This window comes from Maniola jurtina, chromosome 25 (genome assembly GCF_905333055.1).
Source record: "Maniola jurtina chromosome 25, ilManJurt1.1, whole genome shotgun sequence".
Taxonomy (NCBI): Eukaryota; Metazoa; Arthropoda; class Insecta; order Lepidoptera; family Nymphalidae; genus Maniola; species Maniola jurtina.
The window spans coordinates 4,550,947-4,572,154 of record NC_060053.1 but is presented as its reverse complement, the minus strand read 5'-3'; the positions used below and the strand labels follow the sequence as shown (position 1 = coordinate 4,572,154).

The 21,208-nt window shown below is 36.0% G+C and overlaps 3 protein-coding genes and 1 long non-coding RNA gene across 7 annotated transcripts in view; 1 reads left to right on the top strand and 3 right to left on the bottom strand.

Annotated features, from left to right (window-relative positions):
* Nucleotides 1-24: 24 nt before the first annotated feature.
* Nucleotides 25-2,466, bottom strand: LOC123878154. 3 transcript variants are annotated; one of them, XR_006798766.1, is made up of 3 exons: nt 2,382-2,466; nt 1,947-2,089; nt 25-231 (listed from the first exon to the last, which is right to left on the bottom strand). It is a non-coding gene; the product is annotated as an uncharacterized LOC123878154 (long non-coding RNA). The 3 variants fall into 3 exon arrangements; XR_006798767.1 differs by lacking the exon at nt 2,382-2,466 and adding an exon at nt 2,163-2,242; XR_006798768.1 differs by lacking the exon at nt 2,382-2,466 and adding an exon at nt 2,163-2,235 and having other exon boundaries at nt 1,947-2,109.
* LOC123878148 lies at nt 2,172-3,759 on the top strand. Of its 2 annotated transcripts, none has more exons than XM_045925249.1 (2): nt 2,172-2,271; nt 3,098-3,759. In XM_045925249.1, exons 1-2 carry the CDS (start codon nt 2,269-2,271, stop codon nt 3,725-3,727), a joined length of 633 nt encoding a protein of 210 aa, XP_045781205.1. In that variant the 5' UTR covers nt 2,172-2,268; the 3' UTR covers nt 3,728-3,759. The 2 variants fall into 2 exon arrangements, with proteins under 2 accessions (XP_045781205.1, XP_045781204.1); XM_045925248.1 differs by lacking the exon at nt 2,172-2,271 and adding an exon at nt 2,475-2,649.
* Nucleotides 3,760-3,782: 23 nt separating this feature from the next.
* LOC123878150 lies at nt 3,783-5,998 on the bottom strand. Its single transcript, XM_045925250.1, has 2 exons — nt 5,811-5,998; nt 3,783-4,535 (listed from the first exon to the last, which is right to left on the bottom strand). The coding sequence occupies exons 1-2, from the start codon at nt 5,847-5,849 to the stop codon at nt 3,987-3,989; spliced, it is 588 nt and encodes a 195-aa protein (XP_045781206.1). The 5' UTR covers nt 5,850-5,998; the 3' UTR covers nt 3,783-3,986.
* An 8,326-nt stretch (nt 5,999-14,324) lies between these two features.
* Nucleotides 14,325-21,208, bottom strand: part of LOC123878142 (E3 ubiquitin-protein ligase CBL-B-B) — a 105,969-nt gene continuing 99,085 nt past the window's right edge. The window contains exons 10-13 of the mRNA XM_045925235.1: nt 18,808-19,048; nt 17,922-18,034; nt 16,204-17,122; nt 14,325-15,152 (exon numbers count right to left, since the gene is read on the bottom strand). Of these exons, the coding sequence (XP_045781191.1) occupies nt 14,935-15,152; nt 16,204-17,122; nt 17,922-18,034; nt 18,808-19,048 (1,491 nt within the window). The 3' untranslated portion in view covers nt 14,325-14,934. The remainder of the gene's footprint in view (nt 15,153-16,203; nt 17,123-17,921; nt 18,035-18,807; nt 19,049-21,208) is intronic.

Below are 21,208 nucleotides of genomic sequence, written 5' to 3'. Positions count from 1 at the left end.
AAAAAAATTAAAAGCTTGTTTTTGAAGAAGTTTTATTTATTTTATGTCTTTTCGATTACGATAATTTAAATGATAAAGTAACCAATACCAATGCTTATAATTAAAACTTTACTAATCGAGATATTTACGCCGTGCGGGGTAAAGTCGTTCATAATTCAGATTGACGTCCGAAGCGTAGGGCCGCGGCCGATCGCGAGATTTCCTACCCAATGGTATGTAGTCATAGGGTACCTGAAATTTCAAAAATCAAAAAAATCAAAAAAAAAATTATGTCGCATTTAAACTTGTTGACGCCCCAGGCAGGCAGACACAAGCCAATAAAACCTACTTTTCTTTTTACCCGACTGCGCAATACAAAGGGGTGGTTAATGAGTTCCTCAATCTATAGGTATTTAATAGGTATGTTTGCTTGTCCTTTTTTGGCGCTCTAGGCACTCGTTTAGTCTCTAGAGTCATGGAACGATTTTAATAATAATTATAATTCTTACAGGTCTAATTAAATCAGGGTTCATTAACTTCAATCTGGATTTTTTTATTCACTATAGGCAAGCACTTGACCACAATCACACCCGATGGAAAGTGATGATGTGGTCTAAGATGGGACGCGTTTACCTAGAAGGTGCCTATTCACTCGTGTTTTAAAGATACCTGGATTGTAATTGATAGGAAATACAGATCGCGGAAGAGTATTCCAAACCTTAGCCATGCGTATGAGGAATGATGACGCGAAACGGAAGAATACTTTGACCTATGAATGTTTTCCACATCAAATCTTGATAATAACTAAGTATCTACTAACAAGAGAACACCCGTAAAAAGTATCCAAAAGAAAAATGTTAAGAGAAATTGGGGGCCTTTTTACGGGCCATTCCAATCGAGTGAGTGACTTGAAAGAAAGCCTGATATGACACAAGAGAAGCATTTCTTTTATTACGAGTAGATACTACAGAGTATTGATATGGGGTGAGAGCATTTATGTGCTTCGGTTTATATCGAATCAAGGATCGCGTGTAATAAAGATTTATCAATATTACTTATTAGAAAAGCGGTAATAGCCTAGTGGTTTTAGACGTCAAGTCAGCCTCATATTCGGAGGGTTTCGATCCCGTGGCATCTCTAACTTTAAAAAATTTATATTAGCCATGCTAATCATGACTGATACTCCCCTTTCCCCTCCAATTAAGCGTAAAGCTTGTGCCAGAAGTGGGTCCGACAATAGTGCAACGGGTGGGGTTTGAACCGCCGACCTTTCGGAAGTCAGTCCGCTCCTCAACCGTTGAGCTATCGAGGCCCAACCTTCAGACCTATGACATTGTGAGGAACTGCATGCTTCGTACTATGCTACTAATTCGCTCGATGGACTATGGCCTAAGACCGTGTCATTCTGAGAGGAGACTCATGGGCAGGTTGAGATGGTAATGCCTTAGGCCATTGAAAAAAGCACTCTACATATTTGGGATTGTTAAAAAACATTTTATTTGTTTTAAGAATATTAGCCATTTTTAATCATGACTAACATTCCCCTTTCCCCTCCAACTAAGCTTTAAGCTTGTGCTAGGAGTGGGTACGGCAATAGTGCAACGGGTGGGGTTTGAACCGCCGACCTTTCGGATTTCAGTCCGCTCCTATAACCGTTGAGCTATTGAGGCTTCAATTGGGAACAAACCATTGGGTACAAACATTTTAATGTTCTCCCTACCTATTTCTGACCCAATCTTTGAATCGAATCCAGGACCTTGTCATCCGCAGTCGAACATGCTTACACCTACAGTTACACCAACGAAGCAATCAATAGTCTTCGAAACTGATGAACCGATTTTGATGGGACATTTTCAGGAAGGTGTCCGAGTTTCACGTATTATAATTTCTAAAGAAAATCTACCCAGAACAACTGAAATTTAATACAAACTTAGTAGCGTAGAACATAAATTAAAAGACATACTGACCTGTGCAATGGTGTTCATAATAAGAAATGCTAGTAATAAAATAATAATAAAAAAATTCATCGTCGACTTTTTTGGTCCAAAGACAAAGTAGATTTGATTTTTCTTTCTTATTTCACGGTTATTAGTTACTTAGTTAGCCGTATCTAGGAGGAATTAATTAAACCTTTAGATAGGCACTAGATTCTTCAGAAATAACACAGTTTTTAATTGAAATACCTATGAATCATAGTGGAATAATTTCGACGGTGTTGAAATATCGGAATTTTCGTAAATTCCTTAAATATTGTAGCGCCATACTCGTAATTCAAGAACAATAATTATAATGGTCCTTCAAAATATTCCTCTAGCAATAATTTGTTTCTCACAATATTTTCAAAATATACTTAATTTTTTATACTTAAAATTCATTGATTAAAATAAACACCTATAACTTACAGAGTTATTGTTTACAAGAATAATGTTGTTTCTTTTTTAATATTCTCTTTATGTGTAAAATCATGATTTTTCTATTATTTTCTTACTGTAATAAAAATGCCCAGAGTTATAAAAACATCGCACTCAAATCTGGTTCATGAAATTTTATTATACGGAAATTGCCTCCACTTTTTTATGTATGTTTATTTAAAAATTGTCAACTTTTAAGATGAAATCATTTTTCTCAGAATTGTTTTTATTTATATTTATTAACATTGTCTCATCTGCTGTAAGTACATTATTATGTAAGCTTGATTTAAGCAATTACGTAAGATAGATTTTTATTTAAAACTAGAGGATGCCCGCGACTTCGTTCGCGTGGATGTAGATTTTTATAGATCCCGTGGGAACTGATTGATTTTCGGGGATAAAAAGTTACCTGTTTCGATTACAGGGACGCAAGGTACTTGGGTACCAAACATACAAATCGGTTAAGTGGGTGGGTCTTTAGGAATCCCGTGGGAACTCTTTGATTTTCCGGGATAAAAAGTAGCCTATGTCCGTCCCCGGGATATAAGCTAACCCTGTACCAAATTTCGTCAGAATCGGTTACACTGTTGGGCTGTGAAAAGGTAGCAGACAGACAGACAGACAGAAAGAAACACTTTCGCATTTATAATATTCAGTATGGAGTGTGGATAAATAGGGAGTTTATAGTACTTAATCCTTTATCGTAGCCTCAACTTCAGCCAGAGATTAATGATCAATTCGAAAAAGTAACATCTACTACAAGTAATCACACTACTAACTCTACTACTACAAGTAGTAAAAAACCTGAAACCCTTGAAGAAATTGATGAAAATAATGAAATATTTGATGAAGAACCTGATACTGCGATTAACAAATCAGTAACCGATGTTGCTAATGTAAAAGAAAATGTTGTAAGCAAAATTTACAGGAAAATAAAAATTCAAATGACAAAATTAATAGAGACACCTAAAGTCAATACAGTTATAAGGAACATAGGCACTTGTGTAGTGAATGGATTCATGGAAATCGTATCATTCTACTTTCCTGCACCACTGATCCCTCTTATAGCAAGTGCAGCCGGTATGATCATACCTTTTGAACCAGTTGTAATGCTTAGACGAAGAATGCCAGTTACCAGTTACAGAAGAGCATTTAAAACTGCTGTCAATGGTTTCATGAATACATTCAATGCTTATAAGTTCGATAATCATGATGAAGATCCATACATGACCAGAAGATTTAATAGACGATTTATGAATGATGCTGCGAAAGATGAGACAACTAGAGCAAATGATCTGGAAAATAATTTAAGCAAGAAATCAATGGAAAACGATTGAATTAGTTTTGTTTATGTACAAAAAGTAAACTAGGAAAGTATAAAATAAAGAATCATTGTCAAATAATTATAAGGTCTTTATTGATTAACTTTTCTTTCTTTGCAGGATTATTCCAAAGTATATAAAGAATAATAAGTATGTACATTGAATACAGCGTGTTTCAGAAGATCTGTATGGAATAAGATCTAAATATGCATTAAATCTATGCCTATGTGGATTGTCTTTTACTTATAGATTTTTAGTTTATTGCTTGTTTAGCTCAGTCATTGATAGTATTGAACCGCCTTGTAATATTTTCATTTTCTTCAAACTTGTGAACGCGTGTAGACATCCGAACAACACCAAAGAACGGACAGAAGAATGTTGTCTTTACCACTACTTCATCGTCCCTTAAGCTCGGTCTTATTGGTTCTGGGACTGCTGTGGTAGTTGTTTTTCTCGCTCTTTTATTACCTTTTCTATGTCTATTATCTTTTTTATTACTTTTTTTGATATCTGTATCAATAGCAGCAGTAATATTATTATTTGCGTTCTTATCATCGATTGCTCTGTGTGTAACATCAGCTTTTCTTAAATTTTTTAGTCTTGGAATTTCCAGTCCCTTCCAAATGTGTCGAAGTCCGTTTCTGTCGAGAAACATGCGTTCAGAAGTATCTATATTATGTCTTTTTTGTATGAATTCCACAAAATGGTCTTTGATGATGTGTATGGTTGGTTTTAGGACGTTATATTTTTCATTTTTGAACATTATTTCGGCTACTTTTTGCAAATCTATGTGCTCGTTGAATTGACTCATTGTTGGATTGAGCTGAAAGAATTTTTCAGTAAGTACTATTATATTACCTACTAGCTGATACCCGCGACTTCGTTCGCGTGGATGTAGGTTTTTAAAATTCCCGTGGGAACTCTTTGATCTTCCGGGATAAAAAGTAGCCTATGTGCTAATCCAGGGTATAATCTACTCGTATCTCCAATTTAAATTTCAGCACAATCCGTCCAGTACTTTTTGCGTGAAGGAGTAACAAACATACACACACACACACACACACATACAAACTTTCTCCTTTATAATATTAGTGTGATAGTGTGATGCTAAAGTAAATAAAAAAGAGTGATAGGTTAGTGGTTGAGACGTCCGCCTCCTATTCGGAAGATCGGGGGTTCGATCCCAGCAAACTCCCACACTTTTTTGAGAACATGGAGAATTCTCAGATATTCAGGCTTCCTCATGATGTTTCCTTCACCGTTATCTTCAGCTAGTACTTGATATTTAATTGTTTAAAACGTACATAACATGAGCGGTGATAACTTAGGGTTTAAGGTGCCCACGCACTTGAACTGCACTGCAGCGGAACTGCGCGTCGCGTCAGCGCCCCGTACGATATTCTCTCCAGCCGCGACGCGCCTACGTCACTGCCGCGCCGCGCGGCTGGAGAGAATATCGTGCGGGGCGCTGACGCGACGCGCAGTTCCGCTGCAGTGCAGTTCAAGTGCGTGGGCACCTTAAACGTCGGCCTCCTATCCTATGTTCCTATTCTGGAAGTCTGGGGTTCAATCCCGGGCATGCACTTCTAACTTTTACGAGTTAATTATGTTATATAGCTACCTAAATACTTATTTAATACTAGCTGTGCCCGCGACTTCGTTCGCGTGGAATAGTAACTTTTCGGGCAGCATGTACGTTAAAAATGTTCGCCGTGATTCTTTAAATTGACATAACTTTTTAATTTATGAACCGATTGACATGAAATAAACACTAAATGTTAAGTGAAGCTTACTACAATATACTAGTGAAAACCGTATCTAAATCGAATAAGCCGTTTCTGATATTAGCGTGCACAAATACACAGACAAACAGACAAAAAAAATTTAATTACAATTTCGGGTTCGGCATCGATATAATAACAACCCCTGCTACTTTTTTTTTATATATTTCCATTGTACAGACACCACTTTTCTACAATTTTATTATATGTATCTATAGATTCAATAGGTCATACGACCTAGTGCACTTACCTAGGCATTATGAGTCGACATAAATCAATCCGTTCCTTAATATCTAGAAAATATTAACGCAACTTACCTTAGTAAGGAAGTATAAGCAAATATAATAAACAAGCATAGCGAAATATTGATCAACGTAAGGTAGGCACTAGGCACCTACCTAGGTATTGGTATGGTTAATTGATTTCGCTACGGCTCGCGCTATCAAGATTTCTCGGAAAATCATTTCCATTTTATGATTAAAGGTACCAGATACTCAGTTAGCTGTACGTACTGCATAAAAGATTTTTACTTCATTTGTCGGTAGGTAGGTTAGGTTAGGAGTTTAAACCTCCATTTTTTAAAAGTCGGTTAAAAAAGTAGCCTATTTTACTCCATGGTTAATATTTCTTCATGTTTCCTGGACCTATGTTGAGGTTCAAAGCTTAGTCAATTTATTTTTGGTTCGATCCAAAAAGTCCTTTAATTTCAATTTCAATGGTGTCCGCATTAAAAAAAAAAAACAAAAAGTCACTTGGAAATATAACTTTATTTAATAATAATAATAATAATAATAAATACAAAAAATCTTATTTTTTATTGTGTTATTAGCAGATAAAATACATTGGTTTTGTGTGACGCTAAAGAATACTAGATATAGGTAATAATATACAAGGAAACAGAAAAGTTGGTCAAAAATTTATGAAGTTCTCACAGATTATGTATGTACCTATGTAATTATTTATATTTTTATTATTATATACCTAGTCTATTAGTGTGTAGAAAAAATAAATACCCTAGAAGACAATGAATGTATTATTATTACTTCTGAAATGTATTGCGTTATTTGTATAAAAAAGGCGTTATTAGATTACAGGTAGGTAGGTTAACGTATATAGCTTCTTATTTTGCAGATTTTTCTAACGATTATTCTAACGTTAAAATTTTAAGAGGGGTCTCTCCGTCACTCGCTTCATACAAACGTAGTACCAATTTCATTTGAATATTAAGCAACCAAAGTCCATGAAATGCAGACATATTCTAGAAACTAATATCTATGTCTGTGGTTTTCCAGATTTCTGTTAAAATATTCGGTTTCAAAGTAAGGCGGTCTTAAACATTTTCATACAAATCTTTGAGCCCCTGTACTTTTAAAACTACATATTTTTAGAAAAATCTAAATCACCACAGACACAGATATTAGTTTCTAGAATATGTCTGCAAAATTTCATGGACTTTGGTTGCTTAATATTCAAATGAAATTGGAACTACGATTGTATGAAGCGAGTGACGGAGAGAGCCCTGTTAAACTCCGTATTTTGCTATTCGCATTTCACAAATAGGTAGACGAGATTCGTGTCTGTAATACAAGGAACTAACCCCTTCTAAGATTTTACATCTCACCAACGTTCGATAGAATTCGATTATGGAAACACTTCAGTGTTAAAGTAAAATGGATCTTAACAACCTTGCTTTAAAGCTCAATCTTGTTTATAAATCTACAGCCAGCGCTCCAAGTGGAAACGTTGTGACATTAAAATCAGTGGTATTAAATTTTTGACTTTAAATCAAGGGACTTAGGTCCATTTTACTTTGATATTATTTTGATTCTCGAATTATATCTATTTTGGTGAGATATCTCATACTATGCAGTGTATGAAGCGTAGACAGAGAAACCAATATACAAAGGCACAATGTAACCGGGTACGGTGGTATGACCATAGAATACTTAAGGACTTCGCCTGTATTGGTGTTAGTTAGCTGGCGGGCGTGCTCTGCCTTTTTGGAGTGTTTTTTTTTTTTTGTTAAAACTGACTGGAAAGCGCTCTAAGGGGGTGCCGTGCGTGTGTCGGCGAGCGCCGGCACAGACGGGGTCCATACTTGTATAGTTTCCGTAACTTGTTACAAATAACTACAAACTTGACATTGGCTAATCAGTATAAAGCCAGACGAGAGAAGAAAAAAAAATAGAATACTTAATAGTATCTTACAGTACAGAAGGTTCACTCCTCAAGACATTTAAATAAATAGCAACCCTTGTTACCACACAATAAAGTGCAATTCAGTTTGTACAGCGCTGTAATAGCATCTCTATCGCGTAAACTATTCTCTCTTTGTCTCTCTCATAGAGAGTGCCGTAAAGGGACGCGCCACCTCTTTCATGCATATTATTTTTATATAGTGCTGTTTCATTTTGCAGTAAAAGAGAGGTAACGCGTGATTTGGTCTATCGGTTTCTCTGTCGGTGTGAACTATAAAGGCATTCACACACTGCGGAGATGACACGTTTCAGGCGTTGTCAACTATAATTTTTTGACTGCACGAGTGTGTTGATATTTTTAATTAATGTACTTTTAAGACATGCGCACATTGCGACAAACCGCATTGCAGGATAAAAATCAGGCTGATGTAAGTTGTTTTAATGTAAAAATTGCACTTAAAGACCGTGACAGTAGAAGATATGAAGCGTCTGCGCTACAGAGACCAAAGTGTAATTTTTTAACTTAACGTTAACTCTGCGTAAATCTGTCATTCACACAGTTAACGTTAACTTGAAAGAAAGGTTACACTAGGGGCTCTGTGATCAATATCAGATGTCTGTAACGTCAGACTTGACAGTTCCTGTATAAAGAGGTGTCGTGTCAAATTTTATTGTCAAGTTGAATAGATGCGGTTGATCGTAGTGTGCGCTCGGCTTTATAGTGATTATTTTAGACACCGCTACAATTTTGCTATTTCTTACTATGTTATAATTTATGAGCCTAGATATTTAGATTTTAGATAATAGCCTTTTTTAATAACAAAATTCCGATTCCGAAATAAAACATTATAAACAATAAAGACTTCATGAAATTACATATCGTTTTAATTCAAACTAAGAGGTCCATATTATTTTGGCTCGAGACGTAATATTTTGGTTAATTAAGGTCTGGCACATACGTAAGGAATAGAGCGGACCCGAGGCGCAGAGTTTTTCTTGATAACAACTTAAACTAAGCACAATTTCCTTTAAAATACGGTTGAAATTGGTAAAACAAAATTTGTGTTTTACCAATCATTGGCCACCTTCGACCAAACCTTCTTCACCTCAGCCTAGAGGGCATACTCTGACGTGAGTCCACCCGTAATAAGATATTTATATTTAGTTTTTGTTACCAAAAAAGACAGTGCATCTCAGCTCCACTCGACTCAGCAGATGTGCGTTGCGCCTAAGAATTAAGACAATTACATAAGGCATTTAGTTTTCCAATTTCGAGTACCTGTCCTATAATATACAAGTAGGTATACACTTTCCCTGGCAGAACTACGCCATCAATTTGGCTTACTCTCTGTTCATACGATAGAAAGAGATAGCGATACTAACACGTCATGTTGTAAGAAGTACACAAACCTAAATCCAACTTTAAAATATAGACCAAGGATTTTAATCCATACTTAATATTATAAATACGAAAGTGTGTCTGTCTGTCTGTCTGCTACCTTTTCACGATCCAACAGTTTAACCGAGGTACATGGTTAGCTTATATCCTGGGGACGGACATAGGCTACTTTTATCCCGGAAAATCAAATGTTTCCCATGGAATTCCCAAAAACCCAACTGCTTAACCGATTTGTATGGATACCGAGGTAGCTTGCGTCCCTGTAATTGACATAGGCATTTTATCCCGGAAAATCAAACAGTTCCCACGGGATCTTTAAAACCTTAATCCACGCGGACGAAGTCGCGGGCATCCTCTAGTAATAATTATAATTTCGAAATGTAAACAATGACTCTCTTTATCTATTATTATTAATTATATTTTATCTTAATTTTTTTATTTTGCCATACCGGCCATATTGAATTAAGAGTGAAAACCACATTGAAATTTATTTAAAACTTTAAAACTTATACGCGAATGCGGGTAGAGAATTTATTTTGCTGAACAAAAATACCAGTTTGAGCTTTTAACTACAAAATACATTAACTATACTTACGAGAGTAAGTTTTAAACGAACATACATATGTTAAGGAACCTATGTCAGTTTAAAGAACTCTGTATAAAGATTTCGTATTTCATGATGACCGTTCAGCCTTGGTTGTAGTAGTGAACGTACCGATAACAGTTTACGCGTGTGTGTGCGTAATGTACACTATATAAACACTATAACTATGTGTGTGTGTGTGTGTGTGTGCACTCACACAAATATAGCCGAATGGTCTTCATGAAATAATAAGCATCTGTACACTTGCACAGTATGTGTCTCTAGCTTTTGTATAGCGCTATCTCGTTCTATCGCATAAGCAGTGAAGGATAAAATCCTTGTATTTGACTAGTTATCTTGTTGGATATGTACTCACACATAATCTAGAGGATGGGTATTTACTACGAACTATTTATTTCTATTGTTAAGGCCCTTCAGAAATATCTATTGGCCTAAAACGCCCCTTTTATACACATTTTGATCGCTTGTTGTACCGTCAACAAAAAAAAATGGCAGCCAGAGGCCAACAGAAGAGAAAACTAAGAACTATGAAATAAGTGGTTTTTTTTTTGGAAAATTAAAGAGTTCCCACGGAATTTTTAAATATCTAACTGTTTAGCCGATTTTGACAAAATTTAGTACAGCGATATCTTGCATCCCAGCGACGAACATAAACTACATTTTATCCCAAAAAATCGAAGTTCCCACAGGATTTTTTGAAACCTAAATCCACGCGGACGAATTCGCGGGCATCAACTAGTTAAAGCTAAATAATGACACTAGTACCGACAGCAATATCATTTTTTTATAGTTCAATAGATATTTCTTACGGGATGAATTTAATATTAATATTACAGGCGATTTATCGTTATATCCCGACTTTAAACTTACAAAAAAACATAGCACAATTAAGACTAGTCATACTTTAACCTATGTTCAGTCAATTCATTCATTACTCGCGATTGTTATACCGGCTTCCCACGGCGCGTGATATTGCAGACGGTCACAGACCAGACTGCACCGACGCAAAATGGGAAGACTATCATCCGTGGTAGCCCAGACACATCGTCATTCAAGCCTTGTGCGCGGTGCGTGGTTGTCCGTGGTCGTCGGCCGTGCGTGATAATCTGCAGAATCACGCACCGTGGGAAGCCAGTATTAAGCTGAGCGTCCACAGTCTACATTATTTACAGGATGTCACATAAATGATTCACTTATTTGTAATGCCAGCCAAGTAATAAACGAGTTTTTGACGTGAAAACTTCAATTCAATTCAATCTTCTTTAGGGACGTAGGCAATTTTGGGATTGGTAAAAGCTTCAAGGTCGCATCACCGACATGACATGCTAATGTCTGTAGCTATAATTATTATGACCTGTTGCGTATATGACATCAGGGGCGCCGGGTTTTTAAAATTCCCGTGGGTGCTCCAGCTTTTAATGACATACCTAGCTACTGATATTTTTTTTATTTTTTTCAGTACTGTACACATACTTTTGTTTTAAAACATTCAATTCAAAATAAATAAAATTGCGCGTCATTTATCTCATTAAAAGTCTTTGACTTTGATATAAAATTATTTAGATATGGTAAGTATATTATTTAGATCGCATTTGTTAAAAGATGAGAATTATTTTAGATATTTTTAGTCGTGGGTGCTCGGCACCCACTATTTACCTCTCGTGGGTGCTGGAGCACCCGAGCACCCACGGAGTCGGCGCCCCTGTATGACATGCCCATTCGATCTATTATACCTATAATATTTTGATGCCACAATTACATTTGAAAATCCAACAAAGACGACCGCTTTTTCATAATTTCTATCCCCATTGACTGTCAATTTTTAATCCATACTAATATTATAAAGGCGAAAGTGTGTCTGTCTGTCTGTCTGCGACATTTTCACGGCCCATCAGTTTAACCGATTCTGACGAAACTTGGTTGAGTTAGCTTATATCCCGGGGATGGACATAGGCTACTTTTTATCCCGGAAAATCAAAGAGTTCCCACGGGATTCCAAAAGATCCATCCGCTTATCCGATTTGCAGGTACCAAGGTAGCTTACGTCCGTCCCTGTAATTGACATAGGCAACTTTTTATCCCGGAAAATTAAACAGTTCCTACTGGATCCTTAAAAACCTACATCCAGGCGGACGAAGTCGCGGGCATCCTCTAGTTTCTAATAAATTGGTAATGCATTAATAGTTTTTGAGTAATATAACAATGAGAAAAATAGTTTGTTACTCTCGGTAGATTCATATTTTTTACATTTTTAGATCTTTTTAAAATGTTATATTCTTGGAAAAAAAAACGTTTTTTTTTTTGTAGACGGTGGACGATAGCCTCAAGATTAAACAATTCGTCAATTGCACGTATTGAAAAACGTTTATAAGTAACATTTTTTTAATTTAGAAAAATATCAAGAAAAGTATCGAATATACAAACTTTTTGTGATCTCACGATTTAAGCTCATTATTAAATAAATTCTCAGAGTCCGAGTGGTTTATGAATTCAACAAAAAAACAATTGCGAGAAAAATGTATTAAATATTTACATCAACAATTAATTTATGTTTAAGAGGGGTCTCTCCGTCACTCGCTCCATACAAACGTAGTTCCAATTTCATTTGAATATTAAGCAACCAAAGTCCATGAAATTTTGCAGGCATATTCTAGAAACTAATATCTGTAGCTTAGTATTCAAATGAAATTGGAACTACGATTGTATGGAGCGAGTGACGGAGAGAGCCCTGTTAAGTCTACTTTTTTAAATATTAATATTGCGAAAGTCATAAGTCGATGTGTCAAAGAACAACGTCAAAGATTTGACATTCAATAAATATGAAAAAATATATTTTATAATGCACAAATTTTGAGAAAAGATTCAACACATAGAGAAAATATTCTTTCTCAAAATTTATTCAGTATACACGATTTAGATCGCATCACGAGTATATTTTTTATTTTTATTAGAGACAGCATTTTATTATGAAAATATAGATTTTAGAAATACCTTTATATACAAAGCTTTAACAGGGCTCTCTCTGTCACTCGCTTCATACAAACGTAGTTCCAATTTCATTTGAATATTAAGCAACCAAAGTCCATGAAATTTTGCAGACATATTCTAGAAAATAATGTCTATGTCTGTGGTTTTCTAGATTTCTGTTAAAATATTCGGTTTCAAAGTTACGTGGTCTTAAAAATTTACATACAAATCTTTGAGCCCCTGTAATTTTAAAACTACATATTTTTTAGAAAAATCTAAAACACTACGATTGTATGAATCGAGTGACGGAGAGAGCCCTGTTAAGTGTCTATTCAGACGGACCACGCCTTACATCCATTGATAGGCAGTGATCGAAAGATTTTGCTGCCTTATTTGCATTATCGGAGTCACAAATGATTAAAAACCGTTACCAAGTAGCCACACGAGACATTAAATTTCGGTACAAGTGAATAGACCAACGCGTTTTAATCCAATTTTGAACCTGACATTGAGGATTTGACGTGGTTGTGGTACGTCTGAAAGGTCCTAAAGCTACGGTTTCCTGGGAGAACGGTGCCGTCATATTGCGGCCGTAATGTAGCATCGGGTGATATCACTAATGGTTGTCTATAGATAAGACGGCTAAGAGCGACTTGCTTTTCTAGGAAGCGCTGTTGAGCATGGTAACGTCAAATACTGTCAAATGGTGCCGTCACATGACAGCCGTCTTTACGGTACTGAATAGTGTTTACAAGTTTTTTCAAAAGCTAGTAGTAAAAGTTAGTAGTATATTGTCTATCGAGACGAGCTAATATGGAAGTAAGTGACCGCACGTCATTGGTCGCAGATACCATTTTGTAGTGAGCAATACAAACGCACCCCTTGTATTTTTAGAGAAAGGTCACACCGATTGAGCAATCACGATCATAGTACGTCCTTTTCCCTTCTATACAATAGCGCAAGAGAGAGAGAGAGCACACTATGTTAGCTTGACTCCCTGAAAAATCAAGGTATAGTGATGGAACTTTACACGTGTCATATGACGGTCATCTTTTACATCCTCCGATTCACCGTCATATTACGGTCGCTATATGACGGCATCGCCCTCCTAGGAAATGTAGCTTTAGTGTTAAAAGTAGCGTTACAATACTGATCAAATTGTTTACTTCAATGGATCGACAAAAAATGGAAGAAATTAAATAAAGTGCCTATTATACTAGATAATTCGCAAATAAATACAACATTTAACAGTCGCAGAGTTACTCCTTATAAAGCAATGTGTACCGAGCTTTATTTTAACAGTGCCTTATAATGTACAATCGACTTTAAATGATTGTTACAGGTAAGAACATCAAAACAATTTTTTTAGTAGGTACCATTAATTTTCTATGGAGTAACATAAGTGACTATATTTTTTGTATGCTCGAAACTAAAATATTTTAAACCTATAATACTATCGATTAACAAAGTGCATCTAACCGTTGATAGTCTGGCATCACCGAGTTTTTTTTTTACAATTTTACTAAACCAAGTAACATTTGAAAAAACTTTTAAAACTCATTTTATTTACAATAATAATATTTATTAATTTTAAGTTAGAACGCTAAGATTCAACATGCCAGATCGTTATAATCACGCGTTTTTATTCATTACAATATTATTAATAATAATTAATTATTCTATAAAATTTAAGAAACATTCTAAGATATAATAGTTTTATTAATTTCGACCTAGCGCATCCTTTATTGACACATTTTTTTTCCAATCTCGTCCCTTTATACAAAGTATTTTTTTCCATATTATTAATTATTTAAATTTATTAATAATAATAAATAAAAAGAATATTCAAAGCGTGCAACACCAAAAATTCTCGAATAACAGACTAAAAATTTTAAATGACAAGTTTAAAAAACAGATTAAAAAGTTTGATGCCAAAAACGCAGACTAAAGAAAAAATATAGACAGAGCCCTCTTCAACAACAATTTTATACTGAACCCAATTATCTCTAGCTATTCAAATCACTCGTAACTAATTTGTGGGCAACCGAGACAGTTCTTGTTTGAAGGTGTTAGAGCGAGACGCATTTATGCATCTTACTTTACATCGCTATGTAATTATTCGCGAAAATTTATTGAACCATCATACAGAAATTAGATCCTAGTATAGTAAACGACTTCCGCGGACCTGTTTCGTTATTTGGCGGTTTATTCTGTCTATATTGTTTCCTTAGTCAATGATTAAAAATTAGTGCCGCCCATAAAATTGAAAAATCCTAACATTTGTGTTGTACTTTCGACCCGAACTCGTGGAGTATGTCGCAGGCCATTTCTAGATCGTTCCTAGTGATGCCCAATGCTCTTACAACTATGTCTTTGGGGTATCCTTCGCCTACTAGGCGAGCAATGTAGTCTAAATTTATATTTTCGTACGATACATTGTCGCCGTACTTTCGACCGTGCTTGTCGTGTGTTAGCGGGTTGATCTTTTTGGCTGAAAAAAAAAAGAAAAACATTTAATAAAAAAATATTTAGGTAGGTACTACATAAATTATAGGATCTAAAATATCGATGATTTTCTGTCAGAAGAAAAAATCAACAAAGTTTACAAAGTTTAAAAATATAGATCACACTAATCACACTAATATTATAAAGGCGAAAGTTTGTGTATGTGTGTATGTGTATGTTTGTTACTCCTTCACGCAAAAACTACTGGACGGATTTGGCTGAAATTTGGAATGGAGATAGAAAATATCCTGGCTTAGCACATAGGCTACTTTTTATCCCGGAAAATAAAAAAGTTCTGAAGGGATTTTTAAAAACTTGATTCCGTGCGGACGAGGTCGCGGGCATCAGCTAGTTGCAAATAAATACAATGGGTAAGGCGGTCAGGGCAGGTTCGATTCCTAATGGTTCTGCAATTTTTAATATGTATACTATCCTATCCATACTAATATTATAAATGCGAAAGTGTGTCTGTCTGTCTGCTACCTTTTCACAGCCCAACAGTTTAACCGTTTCTGAAGAAATTCGGTATAGAGTTAGCTTATGGACATAGGCTACTTTTTATCCCGGAAAATCAAAGAGTTCCTACGGGATTCCTAAAGACCTATCCGTTTAACCGATTTGTATGAAATTTGGTACCGAGGTAGCTTGCGTCCCTGTAATTGACATAGGTTTATCCCAGAAAACCAAACAGTTCTCACGGGATCTTTAAAAACCTAAACCCACGCAGACGAAGTCGCGGGCATCCTCCAATTACTTATAAGAATGCAGGAAAAACGGTTAAAAGGTAAAAAAACGAATTATGAGTCTTACAAGATGAAATTAATATACTTGTATAGATAGATAGATAGAACACTTTATTGCACACAAAAACACATATAAAGGAACACAACACAGAAAGAAGAAAACAGAAAAAACAATTGTGTGCAAAGGCGGCCTTATTGCTTGGAGCAATCTCTACCAGGCAACCTTTGCTGGAAGGAGAAGCTAAGATAAAGCTTGTGTTGTATAGCTTGAAAATATAAGAGATTCTAACTCACGTGCAACAGCCAATTCATTTTTCTCCACACCGACATTTTCATATGGCGGATCCTTGATGTCTTCCGAGGGAAATTTGGGCATCGTAGTCGATTTAGTCGGCTGATCAATACTACCACTAGTGTTTGTAGGCAAAGACCTTTGCCTAGGCGGAGCTCTGTTCTCAACTCTCGTATCACGATCAAAACTGGACCTATCAGACCCCTGCATTCTATCCCTGTCAGGTTTATCAGGTCTTTCTGGTGGATTTCGAAAATCTATATTATGCCTTGTGGTATCCTGGACATATCTTTCTGAATGTCTTTCTAGAATTCTGTTTTCTGAATTTGATCTGTCCGCTCTGTTTTCTAATTTATCGAAATGCGTTCTAGATTCCGAATGCCTTTCTTTATCTAGTGAGATTAGTCTATCGTTCATATGTCTGTTGTCTTGTCTTTCTGGTGGTTTGATTTCTGGCCTGTCGATGTGTCGTTCTGGTAATCTGTTATCATTGTGTCTTTCTGGTAATCTGTTATCATTGTGCCTTTCTGGCAATCTGTTTTCAACGTGTCTTTCTGGTAGTCTATTATCTTGTGGTCTATCATTATGTCTATCTGGCAATCTGTCCGGCAGTCTGTTATCTTGTCTTTCGATAAGTCGTTCTGGTAATCTGTTATCATTGTGTCTTTCTGGTAATCTATTTTCAACGTGTCTTTCCGGTAATCTATTATCTTGTGGTCTATCATTGTATCTATCTGGCAATCTGTCCGGTAGTCTGTGGTCCGATTGTCTTTCTGGAAGTTTGTGATCTTGTTTCTCTGGTTTTGGTTCGGTTGTTCTGTCCGTTTGTCTTTCAGGAGGCGGGGCAGGAAGAGGTCTACTATTTGACTGTGGCGTGCATGCTCTTCTAGGTTTCTCGAAGGCTCTTGGGTCTGGTGGTACCTGTAATTAATAAGGTAGAATTACATTAAGATTGCAACACCTTGGGACCTCTGACCGGACCGAAAAGCGCAGCGTTGGAAGACCCCCCCACTAAGAGGATAGACGACATCAGACCCATGTCTAGCAGTGGACGTCTATCGGTTGATAATAATGATGATGATGACATAAATATTGATTTTTGCTGTTGATATGTTGATATGAATGAGCTAGTAGCTACTTATTACAGAAATTCTTTTCTTTATTCTGTGTTTTTAAAGAACAACGACTGAGTTTATTCAAGAATAAACTGTTTAACAGTAAAGTATGTAAACTGACGCATCAAAGAGCCTGTAAAGAGGACGTAACTCTAACACTGACTGACTGAGAGACAATGCACAGCTTTTATTAAGCTGGTGGATCAAGAAGCATGAAATTTTGGACAGTTGTTTCTTATAAGATTACGTAGCAGGTGACTGATCCTTAAAAAATTAAATCTATGCAGAAGAAGTTGGGACTCAGTTAATTGAAATAAGCATATTGTGTTGAAGTAAGGTCGGAGTTAAAAAAAAACTTCGAAATTTTTAGGGTTTCATACTCAAAGGGTGCAAACGAGACCCTATTACTAAACCCGTCTATCTGTCAGCGGGCTGTATCTTATGAACCGTAATAGGTAGAGAGTTAATATTTTACTTTTTAATGAAAATTTCAAAATGGCTGCTATTTAAATTAAAGTGTTATTTCTTGTGCGATGATACAGAACTGTTCGAGTGTGAGTCCGACTCGCACTTGACCGGACAGTTAATACTAAGGAAAGATTTACCTCATGTCTGGTATCGATCAGTCCAGTAATGGTTTCCGTAGATCCAGTAATGACTGAGGTGAGACGATGCCTTGAATCTGGTTCAGGTTCGAGAGACGAGCGGCGGCGGGGTTCTGCAGAAATTGATAACATTGTATTAAGGAATTCTGTCTGAAATTAAGCTAACTTATTTTTATACGTTAATTTTTCAGCTACGATGACGATACTTTTTCGACGGCCTCACTGGCGTAGTGGGAGTCTTATTAGTGGGAGGTCCCGGGTTCGATACCGGCAGGGGTTTGGAATTTTATAATTTCTAAATTTCTGGTCTGGTCTGGTGGGAGACTTCGGCAGTGTCTAGTTACCACCCTACCGGCAAAGTCGTGCCGCTAAGCGATTTAGCGTTCCGGTACGATGCCGTGTAGAAACCAAAGGAGTATGGGTTAAATGAAAACTGTCGTTTCCATCTTCGACTGCATCATCACTTACCACCAGGTGAGATTGCAGTCAAAGGGTAACTTGTATCTGAATTAAAAAAAAGATACTTAGTGCTACTTACCCATAATACTACTAGCCGACGCGATATCCTGAACACTAGATGCAGCGACAATTGTCTCCGCAGGCGAGAGACTTTTCCGCGGCGGCAATGGCGGTGCTCTCAACTCTCTGTCAACTCGCGTACATTTGATACCAATTTCTATTTTTGCTACTAACTTGGCATGATACTTAGTTCTAAAATGATAGTGCTACTTACCCATAATACTGACGACCGACGACTGCCAACGCGATATGCTGAACACTACATGCAGCGACTACTCCCCACAGGTGAGACTTTTCCGCGGCGGAAATGGCGGCACTACTAACTACTTGTTATGATAATTAGTTTTTAAATGATAGTGCTACTTACCCATAATACTACTAGCCGACGCGATATCCTGAACACTAGATGCAGCGACAATAGTCTCCGCAGGCGAGAGACTTTTCCGCGGCGGCAATGGCGGTGCTCTCAACTCTCCGTACGCATTCTCCGCTTGCATGGGCGCTCTCCGCGTGGCTCGCGGAGAGTGGCGAGGTGAGGCACCAGCCGATCTCACTCCAGGTCGGAGAGAGTCTATTGTTGAGGTCGCCGCGTTGAATTCTGACCAATCCTGAGATAACCCGTATGTTTTAAAGGGTTTAATCGCGTTTTGAAATTTTGCAAAATTCTTTAGGATACTTTTGGAAAATAAATGGTCAATTTACTAAAATTATTCTCCATAATATATCACTATTTCTAATTAATATTCTAACTACAAAGTCATTTTTATAAATTAAGAATATTATAGGGCCTAGGTTAGAGCCTTGTGCAACACCTATATCTGGTTCAATTCAACTTTAAATTAAATTATTCCGCACCACTTTAGGATTAGATACATTTGAGTTTACTATACCAAATTGACAGAAATACTAAATTCTATTTGAATATAATGGTAGCATACAATTTATACTCAAGACTATCAAAAGCTTCCGAAAGATTTATGCATCCAAATCAAAGTTAAAAAATACTGATTTTCTAAAAATCTATGAAATTTTTCAAAAAATTTAAAATTTAGTTATCAACTTTCAATATTCGAAATTTTCCGAAAAAATGATGATAAAGTTATAAAACGTAACTTTGATAAATAAAAGATAACATAACGTCTACGTCTAATTCGTAGAGGTCATTTATTGTTAAGATTGGACCACAAAGAAATCAAAATTCTATCAAGTTCAATAAAAATAACAAAAATAAGCGACAAGGATGCAAAAAGAAAACACAAAAAGCACATTCATCCAAGCGTATATTGTCAACATTCAGTTACACTTACAAATAAATAAATCCATAGACAAAAAAACGTAAAAAATAATCACTTACACATCTAAGGAAAAATATGCAAATAAAAATAAACTTATCATAACATCCACAATCTATGGACATGCACGACCGAACGCGTATATGATGCATTAAAGTTTTAATGAAAAATATAAGTATACTAATTCACTTGTAGTTTTTATTGCAAACACACCTCAAATCTAGTCTAGAATATGTCTATTCACTGTATCTGTGTATCTGTCTGTGGCATCGTAGCTCCTAAATTAATGAACCGATTTCAATTTAGTTTTTTTTTTTTTTGTTTGAAAGGTGGCTTGATCGAGACTGTTCTTAGCTATAATCATAGAAAATCGGTTCAGCCGTTTGAAAGTTATCAGCTCTTTTCTAGTTACTGTAACCTTCACTTGTCGGTTGTAAATTTTTAATTTACACTTGTCTATGACTCAGTGATGCATCCAAAAGAGGTAGAGGTTATAGTACGTGAAAGGTTTGTTGTAGCGAATTATTTTCGAAATATACAGTGTGTGCGGGATCGGATTAGCGGCAATTTAGGGGTAGGTTCTACAACCCATTACCACACCACAACCATCCCCTAATATGGCGCACCACCATCCTCTCCTATGGACAGCCATTTCAATTCTTGTGTATCTTTACAGCTCTTATTTGATGGATACAATATTTTCCACCATTAGATGGAACTAACAATAATGTAAAATGTTAAAATAACTCAATCAAAAGTACTTCTGAACGCTTAAGTAAAATGGAAACAAGTGTAAAGTTAAAAATTTATAACACCCCCGACAAGTGAAGGTTACAGTAACTAGAAAAGAGCTGATAATTTTCAAACGGCTGAACCGATTTTCTTGGATTACAGCTAAGAACACTCTCGATAAAGCCACCTTTCAAACAAAAAAAAAAACTAAATTAAAATTGGTTCATTAGTTTAGGAGCTACGATGCCACAGACAAATACACAAATCAAACTTATAACACCCCTCTTTTTGGGTCGGGGGTTAAAAAAGGTTTTAGAATGAGTAGACACCCGTAAATTATCGTTAGTTCGATCCCATACATACTTTATATGCCATATAATATGAGAAATGACATAAAACCATGTCAAAAGCTATAGCCCACATGCTACAGACATACATACAAACCAAGCAAAAGATATTGGTGGCATTCACAGAAAGCATGCCAAAAATGAAAATATGAAAAAATTATAATGCATCATATATGCATACCAGCTTTTTTTTAGCTCTTAGGACTAATGTCCGTTTCAATAATTTAAATAGTTTACAGCTAAATTGATATTTTAACTTATAAATTCATTAAAAATCATAATGCGTCTGTATTCAAAGACATTTTCGAGTGAAATTCAAGTTTAAGTTATGCTTTTGCAAAAGTGAGATTAGCGAGGGTCAGTACAGTAACGGAAAAAATCGGTCATGTGTGAGTCG